This window comes from Bufo gargarizans, chromosome 3, assembly GCF_014858855.1.
Source record: "Bufo gargarizans isolate SCDJY-AF-19 chromosome 3, ASM1485885v1, whole genome shotgun sequence".
NCBI lineage: Eukaryota > Metazoa > Chordata > Amphibia > Anura > Bufonidae > Bufo > Bufo gargarizans.
The window spans coordinates 74,418,652-74,434,646 of NC_058082.1; the positions used below are offsets into that span (position 1 = coordinate 74,418,652).

The 15,995-nt window shown below is 42.1% G+C and overlaps 1 protein-coding gene across 1 annotated transcript in view; it reads right to left on the reverse strand.

The window, feature by feature from the left end:
• The window catches only part of PDS5B (PDS5 cohesin associated factor B), a 133,826-nt gene that overhangs the window by 46,439 nt on the left and 71,392 nt on the right, over nucleotides 1-15,995 (reverse strand). Inside the window, exons 13-17 of the mRNA XM_044284757.1 lie at nucleotides 11,733-11,846; nucleotides 10,438-10,519; nucleotides 9,217-9,265; nucleotides 6,672-6,811; nucleotides 6,182-6,297 (exon numbers count right to left, since the gene is read on the reverse strand). Of these exons, the coding sequence (XP_044140692.1) occupies nucleotides 6,182-6,297; nucleotides 6,672-6,811; nucleotides 9,217-9,265; nucleotides 10,438-10,519; nucleotides 11,733-11,846 (501 nt within the window). The remainder of the gene's footprint in view (nucleotides 1-6,181; nucleotides 6,298-6,671; nucleotides 6,812-9,216; nucleotides 9,266-10,437; nucleotides 10,520-11,732; nucleotides 11,847-15,995) is intronic.

Consider the following 15,995-nt stretch of genomic DNA (forward strand, 5'->3'; position numbering starts at 1 on the left):
GCAGGTGTGCTTGGAGCGGGCCCTTAAGTGATAATGAACAAGGGAGGGAGGGGGAAGAGGGTTAATACTTACCTATTCCCGTGTACTCACCTTATCCTGCCGCCATCTTCACCCCTCCTCTGGTCCAGCAGGGTCACCCCTTCAGCTACTGGCCCCGTAGTGGCAGGACGCTGGAAAAGGGGGGCTTGGATGGGTGACCCCTTGGCTGGCGGGATGCAGGGGAGCGAGGCTGCCCTGGTCCACCTTGTCTTCTGTGGGGGAGGCAGCAGTGCAGGTGACCGGCACTGGAGCAACTCAACCCCGGGAGAACAGGGAGGCGAGGCGACCACTGTTTTCCCTTCTGAAAAAGGAAGGACAAAAAATAAAACTAAAATAAAAAAATCTTCCTCCAGAGTTTTTATGCCGGATAGGTGTTCGGGAAGATGCGGATTGTCCTAGATGTGGCAAGGGCCCTGCATCCTTGTTGCACATGTTCTGGGATTGTGCGGAGCTCCGGAACTTTTGGTCCGCGGTTCTGGCCCTAATAAAAGACTCATTTAATATTATGGTTCCGCCCGGACCGAGAGCATGTGTGGTCGGGATATTAGACATCAAAAATCGTCATCACCGTCTGGGAGTACAGCGTCTGCCATTTCAAGCTAGGAAACTAATAACCAGATTTTGGCTTAGGCCTCAAACTCCGACTAGGGGAGAATTCCTCATTAGAATGCCAGATATAATACGCTCGGAGAAAGGTGTGTATGTTAAAAGAAAATGTGTAGTGAAGTTTAACAAAATATGGGATAACTGGGAGAAATATAGGATATCGTGTCCGGATTAGCCTCTCTTCTTAGTTGGACTATGGGGCAGGTAGAGGCACAGTTCTTGGTTATGTGTGCTTTCTTTCTCCTCTATCCAATTTAGTTCTGGATGTATGCTGTATGAAGGTGTTTAATACTACGTAGGTCGGGTGTGAAGAGGTCTGCTAAACAGATAGTAGAAGTACATCGCTCGGGTAAGGGGGGGGGACGGGGAGGGGGGAATTGGGCTTTAGTTGGGTAGGGAGGGATGGTCTTATGTTTATAAATTATTGGATGGGAAATGCGATTCTGTAACCGGTATACTTTAACTAGATTGCTTAATCTTCTGTACTTCTTGTACTATGTTGGAGTACGCGGGGTACTCATGAAAGTAAAATATTTGTCCGATCTTGTAATGCCATGGTATTTTTGTCATCAACTGTTGCATGTATACTGTGCAGACTATTTTCCTTCTTTGTATTTTTGTGATTTTCAAAAAAAGTCAAATAAAAATTATCTGATAAAAAAAAAATATAATCTTCAGGAGCTAAGGAAGTCTTGCCTCCTATTGACACTAGAAAAAACTAAAGCTCTCTCTCCAGGCTGGAGGGGGTATAGCTGCCAGGGGAGGAGCTAACAGCTTTTACTAGTGTCAACACCTCCTAGAGGACATTGCTATACTCACGTTCCTGTGTCCCCCCAATGAATATGGGCGATAAATTTGTTTTCCCTTAGTCCTAACAGCAGCACACAAATTTCCCACCCTATTTTTGTTTGGGTACTTGCTGATAAAGCACTGGTTTAAAGGGAGTCTTTCACACTTATGTCCACGGCATCCCCCATATTAAAACTGTTCTTACCATTAGTTTCCTGCTAGCATCATTCGTCCAAAAAATACTTTTATTCCGTATGCAAATGAGGCTGTGAAGGTGCCCAGGGGCGGCCTTACAACGGCCAGTGCCCAGGCCCCTGGGTCATTTTCATACCAATTCACTCCCACTCCTCCGGGTCTGCCTGCCCATCCGCCGCGTCTGCCCGCCCTTGGTCTCTTCTCCATCTTTCCTCCTACTGTCCTTAATCCCGCGCATGCGCCGATGACCGCGATATCGGCGCGTGCGCATTGAATGACCTCAGTCTGGCCGGGGCATCACAGTTAACTGTGCGCATGCGCCGGCTAAACTTACGTTCTTGCCGTGATCACAACATCACGGCAAGAACGTAAGTTAGGCCTGGGCCGGCGCATGTGCACAGTAAACAGTGATGCCCCGGCCAGACTGTGGTCATTCAATGCGCACGCGCCGATATCGCGGTCATCGGCGCATGCGCGGGATTACGGACAGTAGGAGGAAAGATAGAGAAGAGACTAAGGGTGGGCAGACGCGGAGGAGGGGGAGTGAATTGGTATGAAAATGACCCAGGGGCCTGGGCACCGGCCGTTGTAAGGCCGCCCCTGGGCACCTTCACAGTCTCATTTGCATACGGAATAAGTGTTTTTTGGACGAATGATGCTAGCAGGGAACTAATGGTAAGAACAGTTTTAATAGGGGGGATGCCGTGGACATAAGTGTGTTAATAGGTTAATAGGGTCAATCGGCGTGAAAGACTCCCTTTTAAGGGCGGACGTCCCTTTATAGGGGGTGGGTTAATTGTTTAATTGTCTTGGTAGCAATTTTAAAATCAATAAAAATTCCACCTGTCCTACCAGTTTCACAGGGGAGAACTCCCCACTTATGCTGCTGTTAGGACTGCAGAAAAACTGGGGAGAGCCTGAGAATCACCCAGGTCTATAAGGTATGGTTATTTACAGGAAAAAGCCTGGATCTCCCCCACCCTCCTAGCCGTAGTTAAGGCAATGCGAAAGGTGGGTTTTTAAAGTAAAAAATGTTAGGGATAATTCTGAAAGAGGCTCAAAGGGCATAGGCATGAGAGCCAAGAGGACCAAGTTTAGATCCTGCTTGTACCTTTAAGGAATCTACAGACTAGGGTAATTTCTGCCACTTTGATATCCAGAAAGGCACTAAGAGCTGACCTGAACTTTTAAAAGGTACTGGTTCTAAGCTCCTATCTAATACCAATTGCAGGAACTCTAAAATCAAGCCTACATCTAAAAGAATTCTGAGGATCCCAACAGCCACCCACAAATAACAAAAAAGCATTCCAGGTCCACAGATCCATTTCTGAAGTGATTTTCTTTCTACTACGTAGCAGGGTATATATGACATCCTCAGAAAGCCCATTCTTTTTTTTTTTTTAACAAGTCCCATTCAACTTCCAAGCTGTTAAATGTAGATGATGCATGTTGGGGTGAAGCGCAGGACCTTGATGGAGGAGGTCCGGAATCTGAGGCAGAATACAGGGTTCTCCTGCCGAAAGGGTTTGAAGCAGGGGAACCAAGACCTCTTTGGACAATAAGGAGCAAATCATTATAACCTGTGCCTTTTCTTCCCGTATATTCAGAGCCCTTGAAATCAGAGAGAATGGTGGAAATGCATAACGAGAGAGCATCTATTTGATTTAGATTATCCTGGGGCAGATAGAATACAATTTTCTACCTTCCTGTTCTGTCTCAACACGAATAGATCCATGTCAGAAGCCCCCATCTCTCCGAGATAGGGTTTGAATACTTATAGATTTAATGACCACTCTCTTTCTCTGAGGGTTTGTCTACCGAGAAAATCCACTAAAATATTTTCTTCTCCTTTTAAAAGAATCGCCGAGATGGACTTTAGGTTCTCTTCTCCCAATCTGAATATCATCTTTTAGACCGCCGCCAAGGACTTGCTCCTTGACCCCCTTGACGATTTAGATATGCCACAGTCGTCGTATTGTCTGAAAGCACTTTAACGTGGTGTTGGATAGTCTGTTTTAAGCTTAGGAAGGCTCGTAAAACTGCTGTCAATTCCCTAAGGTTTGAGGATGATAAAGACATCTGGAGATTCCATGTCCCATGTACCGTTTCTTGCATAACATGGGCTCTGATTGTAGATGCTTCTCCACCATCCACCAACTTAGTGATTTATTTTTGTGTAGGATTTTTATTTTCTTTCCTAAGGAACTCTGTCTTTTCCCAAAATGAAAGAAGGAAAGATTGCAAGATCCTGGTGTAGGCCTGAGCCCAATTCACAGAGGAAATTGTTGATGATAAAAGTCCCAGCAAGCGCATGACGTCTCTTATCGATGCCGTCCTTTTTTGAAAAGAAGATTCTTACTCGGGTTACTAGGTTGATCTGTTTTCTTGGGGCAAAAAGATGGATAGATGGTGGGTGTCCAGAAGTACCCCCAGAAATAACTTTGCTGACTTGGAATTAGTTTTGACTTCTCTTGATTGATGACCCATCCTAAAGAGGCAAGGGTTTGTTTCACAATTCTGAGATGGCCAAGACGACAAGAATAGGAATCTGCTGCGATCAGAAGGTAGTCCAGATAGGGAACGACAATTATTCCTTTAAATGAAAGTAACATACTACATCTGCCATAATCTTTGTGAAAAGACGTGGCGCACTGGAGAGGCCGAAGGTTAAAGGCTGGTACTGGAAGTGACCGAGCTCTCCTTTTATGTAGACAGTGAACCTAAGATATTTTTGACTCTCGTTGTGAATAGGAACATCATAAAAGGCATCCGCCAGATCGACTGTAACCATGTAATAGTCTTGAAAAAGGAGATTTACAGCAGATCATTTTATTTTATTTTTTTCAATGACAGTGATTTAGGTCCTTCAGATTGAAGATCTTTCTGAACTTCCCATTTGTTTTTGTTTTTTTGGAACAAGGGAGAGTAGGTTTTTCCTGCTGGTCCTGGACCCTGCTGGTCTAACGGAATATTTATAATGACGCTTTTTTTTCTAAAAGCGAAGATACTTCTGATTCTAGAGCTTCCTGTTTGCCTAGATCTGAACAAACCTTGTTTGTAAGGAATCTTACAGGCGTTAAGGCCTGACCCGATTGGATTTAAGTAGACGGATGGGAGCCATACATTGGTCTTTTGCCAAATTTACCTCATCCCTAATAGGGGGTTCTAAGGTTTCCTTAAATGATGACGACTCTTCCACTACCACGGGAAGTGCAGCGTGGAGATAGCAGCTTTTTACAAGCACAAACACCAAATGTCTGAACCTGTGGTTCCTATTTAACTGAGCAGGAATACTATTGCGACAATTATCGTCACGTTTAGGAGGTATTCTGACTTAGAGGCGTTCAGTCATAATCCCATAGATGGTAGCTTCGACCCATTGGCTCCTCAGTACATACATCAGGCTGAGGACCTTGTAGGGATCAGCAGATCTACATGGGGCATCAGCAGGGGACATCTTTGTTATTCTCCAGCAATCGTCAAATTTCTGGTATTGCAGAGCAATTTTAAAACTCCGCTTCCGCTTACACTAAATCCGCCCTCCACGCCGACTCCAAGAGCACGCTGCGCTTCCTCCTGGCCATGCCACAGGCCGGCCTACGCATCAGCCACCGCAGGAAGCGCAACCAGTACTGGCAGAGGAAAGGGCAATGCAGTGTGTCTTCCAGAATCCTCCTGCCCACACAGAGGATTCCCCTGCAAAGACGCACATGGCGTCGATCCCCTCTACACAGTGGTAGTAACAGCCCGGGATGCCCAGCGCGGGACTTACACCGAGAGACAGAGAAGGAGAGCCCACGCGCCACCCGGAGCCGCCCCAAAATTCTAAAATTGCTTCTAAAATTCCTAAAAAAAAACCTTCTAATGTCCTAAAAAATAAAATAACATTACCAAAATAATGCCAACATAAAGTAGACACATGGGGAATGTTAATGAGTATTTTATGAGGTATCACCATCTGTCTTAAAAGCAAAGAGATAAAAATTTAGAAAACTGTGAATTTTCTTATATTTGTTAACTTTTGGATTTTTTTTTATATATAAATAAAAGGTGAAATATATTGACTCAAATTTACCATTAACATGATGTACAAAGTGTCATGAAACAACATTCTCAGAATGGCCTGGATAAGTAAAAGCGTTCAAAAGTTATTACCACATAGTGACATGTCAGATTTGCTAAATTAGGCCTTGTCTGGAAGTGGTTAAAAAAAAGTCTCCTAATACATTTGGGGCATTTTACTCCAAAGTACTTTGGATTATGACTGGCAGTTCCTAATAAATTGCTACCAATGGATTATGTCAGATTTCCCTAATATAAAAAATAAAATAAAAAAAAAGTGTGACATGTTCTGGCCTATAAATCTCCAAAACTGCTTAACCCCAAGACAGCATTCTTATGGGCGCCCTGCTGTCCTTTCAAAAGGAAAGGATGCTAATTTCTAATTAATGAGCAGATTAAATATCCTTTTTTTTTTTTAACAAAGTGGACATTTCTGCACCTGAGTAAAAGCCTTAACTTATTACAGATGCCATAATACACAGCTTCTTACCTTATTGACTCCTTGTCTATGTGCACAGGTGCGATCCGTTCAAGCAGAAATTTCATCATTTCCAGAAAAGGATTCGTTGGCTGCTTTGGATTGCCCAGTTTCTTGGTAATATCACGCTTTTAGTTTTCAAGAGGATTGCAGGGAAGAAAGATGTGAATTAGCTTAACCTTTCGTTTACATATTGCGACATAATTATCCTAGTTGCCATTAATTTGGCTGGAGGCGGCAGTTAGACAGTACAAGGAAGGCGGGCTGGGCACTGAAAGAGGGGCGGTACTGGGCTCTCTAAGAAGAAAAAAACGCCCCTCTGGGCACCTTCAGGACACATTTACATATCAATCAAAGTCGTTTTTTGCAGTAACTGCTGGACGGATTTCAAGATCAAAGAGCACAGCCTAATCCAGGTAAGCTGTGCTTCATGGCTGCTTTAAAATCGTTTTTTGGCTTAGGGGAGGTGACAGAATCCCTTTAAAAGGAGAGGGTCTCTTACCACGCAAACTTCTGCCTGCTTGCAAAAACAGGTTGGACTGACAAGCTTCTCCAGCTGGCCTCTAATTTTTTCATCTTCTTCTAAAACTTGTGTGAACTTCTTTAAAAAGTCTTGACCTTTACCAGGGTCTGGTAAGTTTCCTAAGACGAGAGAGAACAAATTAAATACACAGTGCAAATAAAGTCCCTTGCTGTTGTGAATGGTAGATATTTTCTTACGCAAATAAACCTGTAACATTTGGCAACAGATTGTGTGTGAAGATTCTAAACCATGATCAACCAACTAAACAGCTTATTGGATTTTGTATGGAGAACAGATGTCCACAGGCTACCTATAAAATGTACAGATACGTGATTCAATCTAATAAATCAATTTTGTTTCAGTAGCAAGAGCTTTTAACTTGTGAGGGGCCCTGACAATCTCGGGTTCCATGCTACTGCTCCAAGTAGCAGTGCAAGCACAGAGGCTCTGCTTCCACTACTGGAGCAGTGACTGCACATGCGCTGCTACATTTCTGGGTAGTAGCACATGAACATCACTGCTCCCGATGCGGAAGCAGAGCATCTGCGTTAGTGCGGCTACTTGAAGTAGCAGAGCAGAACTAAGGTCGAGATGTCCGGCCCTGTAGATCAACAAGTAGGTGGTCGCTGAAGAGCTCTTGCTAATAAGACAAAGTAATATATTAATCGTGAAGGTTTAAATTACTGTATATTTCACCTTATAAGACGCACTTTGTGGAAGGGGGGAGGGGGGAATGTCATTGCATCTTATGAGTCGAATACCAATGAGCCATTAAGAAAACGGTCATTTAGTACAAGAGGATTGCTGAGCAGTGAATGCAGTGCTCCCCGCGCAGGCTCTGTACTCTATGCTTCCACACACTGTGCTGTGATCTGCGAGGACGTCGGTGCTCTGTGACCTAATGCTGTGCGACGTCAGGTCCCAGCAGAGCAGAAAGACCACTGGATCTCAGGAGCTGCAGCCGGAGCATAAAAGGAAACTTGATTTGTTCTTTTTGTCTGCTCTGAGCCGATTTACATAGGGGTCCGATCCGAGGACTGAATGGCGTGTCCCATGAACATTGGGGGTCTGATGAAAAATATTTTGTTTCCTATTTTCCTCCCTATTTTCCTCCTCTAAGGCAAGGGCTGCACTGCAACTTTTTGTAGCGCAACTGATTTTAACTACTGAACTACAGCTGCAGTACACTAGTTAAAATCAAGTTTATAAAAGTTGCAGTGTAGTATAAAACCTAGGTGCATCTTATGGACAGGCAAATCTTATAGGGCAAAAAATATGGTGGCAGGTAATTTTTATTTATTTTTTCTACGTGCTGGGTAGGTTGCTGAATGAGCTCTCAATGTTTACTCACATGTTCAATCTACTGCTGTTGGAAAGACCAGTTTCTCCATCAACTACTAATAGTTCCCATGCATTTAAAATAATAAAGATTCTACTATGTGCAGAAAGACAAATCCAGCTTTATGTGATGAAGACAGACACCTTTAGAATCTTTGCCAGCTGAAGAGAGGACCAGTCACCAGTCCTGATAAGTCTGTTGTAGTAAATAACTGTATTCCCCATAACACAATTCAGCAGCATCCCAAGAACTCTGTGTGGCTTCATTCCTGTTACTGCTAAAAACCATGTGTAGAGTAATGGTAGTTAGATAGGGGCGCTCTCACTGGCAGTTTGGAAAACAATTATGGATATGAGGGAGCTTTGAAATATAACTTTTACTAGTATACTTTTTAAGAGAAAAAGCGCCACGTACAGACAATGAAGATATGGCTTAAAAAGTATGGAACAGTCTTACCAGTCCGACGCAACCCTGATAGGGACCAACCGAGTGTGGTGGAAGGAATACACATGTGCCGGTTGCTGAATGAGGTCGTTGGTAAGTTGGAGCTGTAGACAGTGCAGGGAACCAATGTCCCTAGTAATCCCTGATTGGGGATGGGGGCATTGCTACTGTGCACCTGCCTGTCTACACAAAGTTCCTACCCCGCAAGGGGAGGCCCTGTCCGGATAAAATGGGGAGGTATCACTAATATGCCCTATAGGATAGTTCCCCATTAGGGCATATTAGGGATACCTCCCCATTTTAGGGTAAGGTAGCCGCCCCTTGCGGGGTAGGAACTTTGTGTAGACAGGCAGGTGCACAGTAGCAATGCCCCTATCCCCAATCAGGGATTACTAGGGACATTGGTTCCCTGCACTGTCTACGGAGACGGAGGAGGAGACAACTCCCTGTTACTGCTAACTATAATTTATGACTAACATGCCAACTGGGCGTTACCAGGAGGGGGCGTGTCACTGCAAACCCACACTGTCCAATCAGTGCTGCCAGAGTAAGGGAAGGGTAACTCCATTGCCAATTTACTTTCACGTTTCTAGAAGGAATAAATAGCCGAACACCACACCCCAGAATTATAAGAAAAGACACTCCACAATTGTTATTTCATGGGGATATGAGTAGCCATGTCAGACTGCTCACAGGTTCCCTTTCAATGCTGAAAGATGACAATTTTATATGTGGACTTACGGGTAATGACCATCACTTTGGAAAAAATTGCTTTACTCCCAGACTCAGACTGCAAGACAAAATTGTAAAATATTTCACAATAAATTTACCATACATTAAATAAAATAACAAAAAAGCTCATGTCAGCCAAACCACAAATTCCCCCAAAAGATAAAGATCCATAAGTAGACAGATGTTTTGTGGGCACCTGCCCCTCATCAGTATAGAGCAGGGTCCTGGCTGGATGAGAAGTGCAGGAGGCAGCTCAGGGGAGCACTGGTTCTGACATGGTTTGGCTGACATGTGCTATTCTGAATACTTTTTACCCATGAATAGGGAATCTGTCACCACAATATAAAAAAATATCTGCTGCAGATAAGGAGTCCAGATTGCTACTTTTTATTTTCCTACTGCCAGCCTTAAAGTGCATCAGTATTCAAAGCTGCACTAACATACATTGTTGCTGTACATGCATATACGAGTCCTCTGCATTGTGCTGGCATGGCACAGTAGTCTTTACTGTGTATTTCAGTAAGCTTTTATAGCTGATAGTTAGAGAATAAAGGAATATATGAATATAAAAAAAGGTTATCTAGAGTCCTTATGTGCAGAACTACTCTTGTATTACTGTGGATAATAGTCCAGAATCGTGGTGACAGATTCCCATTAAAACAAGTCTCCATAGCCCCACTTGATATTTTCAAGAAGAACCAGTATCCTAAAGAAAAAGAAAGGCAAAGTATAAAAAGATAAAGAAGATGAATCCTCTCTTTATTATCCAAATAAAGGGGGTGCTTGTTTCCAAAGGATCCTATTGATGCCGATACATGACCGCAGTAGTCCAAAACCACTAAAGTAAAATTCAGGGAATAAGACCTCACACTTCCAAATGAAATAAGCCTTTACCATTTCATTTGTATCCACACACTTGTTCACTAAAAGAACTTCACTAAAAGCTGCATGTGTGATTCTAGCCTAAGGCCACTTTTACACCAGTATTTTGCATCAGTATTTGCAAGCCAAAACCAGGAGCAAGATCCAGAACAAGAACAGGCACAAAACTGATGCAAAATGCTGCCCTGTGAAAACGGCCTATGTGCATATGTGAAGGTGTGTGGAGGACAGCAAGATGCGGGAGCATGGGCATGATGAACTGTCCCCGTTTCTCATAAAGCCTTCACATTACACACGTTCATGAATTAAAAAAATTACTGTTACTGACACAAATACAGATATACTTACTTTGGGCTGTTTGATCAAATCCAACAAATCCTTTACATGATGTCTGAGCAAATTCTGACATTTCCACATCTCATTTAATGCTCTGTCAGAGAAAGAAAACAAAATGAGTTTTGGAGTGGGGCAAGCTGTTAAAGGGAATCTGCCGCCACGATCTTGGACTATTATCTGCAGTAACAGATGAGTAGTACTTCAGAAGGAGTACAGATTGCTATTTTCTTTTTAGTTCTGCTCCCTGTACCCCTGATGCGAGCTTTCAAAGCTCCTCTGAAATACACAATCCGGACTGCTGTGCCATTCCTACATAATGGAGCGGACACCTGTGTGCAGGCACAGAAGTCCTGACAATGTATTTCAGTGCAGCTTTAACTGCCGACAACCGGGGAAAGGGGGACAGTAGAAAAATAAAATCGTGATCAGAACTCATTATCTGCAGTACTAATCATTTATTTCAGCAGATAATAGTCCAACATTGTGCTGAGAGATTCTCTATAACATATATTGATTGCTCTGTAAAAAGGCTGTTTACAATTCTTTACTAAACTGCAATAATTATATAAAAAAAAAAAAAAAAAAAGAAGCTTTTTGTAGGTTGTGCAGCTTACAGACAACTGACAGGTCAGTCTAAACTCAATTTAGAAAAGGCAAATACAATGTTAGTAGATAAATAAAAAAAATATTTTAGCATAGATTTGCTTCATGAGGTGTGAGAAGGGCTGCAGAAAGAGCAACAACTGTCTTTAGTAGAATGGGATGGAGAAAACTACATTAAATGCAAGCTGCACAAGTCAAACATTTTTTTATTGAAACCTAAATGCAAATTTATTTTAGTTGTAAAATTAATGCAATAAAAAAAATTATAAAATAAATGTATTCAAGGTGTCCATGTCCTTTAAAGGGGTTCTTGGGGAATAAAGCTTTTTCTGTACTGCCTGCAGGCCTGCCTCCATAAACAGAAGATTCATACTTACCTGCTCCCCGCCACAGGTGGCACATCACCATTGAAGCCAGTTAACGGCTGCAGCGGAACATGTGATGATGACCATGCACCACTGGATGCAAACAAACAGTCCAGGGACCAGAACATGCATATGTAGGAGCCAGTGAGGAGGACAGGAGCAGGCATGTATGAATCTTCTATTTACGTAGGCCAGTGGTGGGCAGTACAGAAATGGTCTTTTATTTCCAGAGAATGCCAACAAATTTCACTGTTGATCATACCTATTTTTCTTAATTAGCTCTGAGAAAAAGAGGAGGAAAAAAAAAAAAGTGACAGTGTTGCAACCAAAAATACCTACTTGACAGCATTTAAGTCCAATGTTGCGTACAGATAATATAGGCACTTCATTCTTTCTGTAGTGTCCAAGTTGTGAGGGACCATGTACTGTGCAAAAATCCGTTCTACCAGCAGTCTACAAACAGGAGGGGGGATAATAAAGTCTGAAAACGTGGTACATAACATTACAGAATTAACATTTTATTTTAAGATTTAGGGAACCTCCAACTGAGCTATGTACACTGTTTTAAAGTTTATGTAGCTCTACAGGTGATACAATAATGGCAAGCAGGAGAAAAGCAAAATAGACAGTATACAAGAGGTAGCATTACATTACGACCCGCTGCCTAGAAATATGGTCACCTTTGAATTTTCCATCATTGTAACTATGGAGGCAAGAGCCTATTTAACAAAAAAGAAGTTCCCATCAGACTCTACCTTTCATTATATTACAGCATTATAAAAAAGGGATCGTTTCCTGAAAACAGACATAATAAAATGTGTGAAGGTAGGTTATTGGTGGCTCACCTGGTCAGTACAATGTGTAGGTGCTCTGGTTCTGGACTGATTCACCCAATCAGGAGGCGGTTTATAACAATAAAAGTATATAGTGGAAAAAACCGGCACTCTACATCTATCAATAATGCTAAGGAGGCAGTATGTGGGATAGTAAGATATGTATTTATTTTTGTAAGGGTACGTTTTAGGAGTGGGAAATAAAGAGGTAGAGGTTCTAAAAATGTGGAGGTCCAAAGGATGAGGTTCTCATAAATAAAAATAACAATAAGAATGATGTTTTGCCATATACAGCGTTGCAGATACACAATACCAGAGATATGTCAAAAAATATACCAAAAAATAACAGGAGTAGCAAAAATAGCAAATATATGCAGAGTGGAGGTGTGGCACTGCAGTAATTATTTAATAGCGGTTTTCACCTTCCGTGGGTACAGTGAGTAGTTGTGTCCATTTGTATGTAGTCCATAAAAATTGTCTGTCTATACCTCCGGTCTTGGTCACATAGGAGGTATATAATATATGGGTAGAGCGGTGAGAAAATAAAAAGGATAAAAATATATATAAAATACAAAAATGTAAAAATATAAAAATATAAAAATATATGTAGTAGGTCAGTCGGGTGCTGTACTTAGTGTGGCGTCCCACACATTAAGGGAACTGCACCCTGACTGTTTACCTTTCTTTGCGAGGTGTCCTGGTTGTTGGAGCAGCCTTGCTGCGCTCTGCAGTGTTTGTTTTCCCGGTCTTCTCGGCGTGCCACGTGGATATGACGTCACTTCTTCGGTGTCTCACGTGTCTTAGCCGCACTTGGTTTTAAGTTTTACGTTGGTGGTCTTTTTTAATCCGGAGGATTCAGATGGGATTCGTTGCTCGGAAGCGCTTCCAGAATGAGGTTATTGGCAGGTTTTCAGAGGGAGGTCACCAGACGCGTTTCGAAGGACTACGCTGCCTTCTTCATCAGTGGTAGCCCTCTGACTGCCGTTGTACTGCCTTTTATGCTGCTGGTGGATCTTTCAAAGACCTGGACTGGATCTTATTTTGTATGGTCCAGACTTTTGGATGTGGTGGTTCCATCGAAAATCTGGATAAGTACTAATTAGGTATCTTCTTTTGTTTGCTGTTTTCTGTGTGTGTGTGTTTGTGCTATTGTTGGTAGTGTGATGTGTTTTGTTTTGGTTCTTTGTTGATTAATGGTTTCTGACTTAATTCTGCGGTTTTTCTCACAGTGTCTGTGTTTTCTGCGGTACCGCTGCGGCTTCTACTAATTGTGCATTTTTGTATTCTTGTATTTCTGTATTCCGGCCTGCTTGGGGACCTTAGTGTGTATTTTTTCTAGTGGGTTGTTCTTTATTGATTAATGGTCTTTAATGTGTTCTGGATTCTGTGCTTTTGATCTTGCTTGCGGTATTTTGTCCGCGTTATTTTTATTGGGAAATTTGGTATCTAGAATGTCTTGTATTGTTTTTGTTATCCTACGGTATTGCTGTGTGTTGGTGCGTTTGGTGATTATAACAATGTGTTATAATAGGTGTTGGCGGGGGGATTAGTAACGGGTGAGGTGGGTGATTGGGGTAGTGCGTTCCGTTGTGGGTGTTGGTGGGGGAAATAATTATTTGGGGGGGTTTGCTCGTTTTACTCAATTATGGTCCAGGATTTGGGTGCGGTTTTTGGGATTCATTACTCAAATTTATATGGTGTAATCCTGTGGTGCCCTTGCGTTTCTGTGGTGCGTTTTTTTTTTTTTTTCAGCAATGTGTTTAGAGGGATTTGAGGGATTGGGGGATAATTGGTGTCCAAGGGGCCTGGTGTGATTTTTGTGTTTGTGTTTTACCTACAATATTGCTGTGTTTTTACGTGATGTGTTTCTGGGGAGTGTTTTGTGGGGTAGTGATATCTAATGGGGGGTGCAGTGTATTGTGTGTTGACAGGGGTGTGTTAGGTGGTGGTGTTAGGGTAGTGTGTTATGTGATGAGTGCTGGTGGAGGAATTGGGCTCCTTATTAGTGCTACATGTGTTGTCTAATGTGGTTGTGCTCATACTTCCTCAATTTTTGATTCAAGGTTTAGATGCGGTTTTTGGGATCCAGTTTTTTTATATATATTATTGTGTGTTCCATTGGTCATGTGTGTTTGGGATTGCTGTTATGGAGTCTGGGGATCCATGTTGGGGTCTCTTATGGTGTTGCTGTGTTTGTTCATCCAATTATAGGGCTCAGTCTTGGGTTGTGTAATTTTTGTTGGCTGTTTTTGCATTTGAGATGGTGGGTTTCTCAGTCTTTTTTGGTAGTGCTTGGTGTGGGATTTCTTTTTCTGCTATTTTGTTGTGTTGGTGGGGTGACGGCCACATATCAAGTGTCGGTAGGGGTGCTGGTAGACAGCCGGACGCCTACCGCAGGTCAATTTGGGGGCAGCCACTCTGGGGATGGTTTATAAGAACCCAAATAGTTCAGCTAACAGCGTTTATAAGTCAGCGTTTAGGCCTCCTGGTATGATTGTATTGAACTCAAAGATGAATTTTGATTCAATGCGGGACATCTTGGCTATATGGTTTCCTCCTCTCCAGTCTATTTTTACATTTTCCAGTGCTACAAAGGATAGTCCTGATGGGTCTTGTTTGTGGTGTGTTTTGAAGTGTTTGGAGAGTGAGTGGGTTTCAAGGCCTTTTTTGATATTGTTTATGTGTTCTGATATTCGTTTTTTTAGGGTTCTTTTTGTTCTACCGATGTACTGTTTTTTGCAGGGGCAGGTAATGATATAGATTAAATTTGTGCTGCTGCAGGTGAGGAATTCTTTTATTTCATATTCTAGGGTTGTGGTTGTGGATTGACCTCCACATTTTTAGAACCTCTACCTCTTTATTTCCCACTCCTAAAACGTACCCTTACAAAAATAAATACATATCTTACTATCCCACATACTGCCTTCTTAGCATTATTGATAGATGTAGAGTGCCGGTTTTTTCCACTATATACTTTTATTGTTATAAACCGCCTCCTGATTGGGTGAATCAGTCCAGAACCAGAGCACCTACACATTGTACTGACCAGGTGAGCCACCAATAACCTACCTTCTCTCCTTAAATTTACAATCACCCACATTGGTGCCGCTCCCAGACCCTTTACAATGGACATCTGGAATTATGCTGAGGGCAAGAGACTCAGAGCAGAACAATTCACATTTGAAACAGGAAATATTGAAATAAGCAAAGACAGATCCACCACCGAAATATTTAGAGAATTAGAATCTCTACTCCATAAACAACTCCGCCAAAATTGGGAAATCAAATCCCTAGAATATTGTATTAAACACAATAAAATTCCCAAAGGCTTACAACTAATAAAACTCCCAGCACAAGACCTCTGCAATGCAGAATTTACCAAAGAATGGGAAACTTTTCTGATGATCCAATCCACCAACCTCACACAAATGATCATAAAGAGAAGAACTCAAATATTAAACGAAACCACTGAAAAAATCACAAATATAAAGGAAACAATAGAACAAATGCCAAAAGATGAAGAGTACAACACATGGCAAGATAGACTCTGCAAAAGCTTAGACAAATTAGAACAAGAAATCATGGACAGAAAAATAAAAAAAATCAGATACACATTTGATAATACCCATACCACAAAAAAAGCCACCACAAGAAAGAAACAGACAATCAGACCAGAACGAACCAGTAATAATACAACCAACCCATAATATTCCAACCACCAACCGATTCGAAATCCTATCCAATGAGCATTTTTTAGACAAAACCCCCC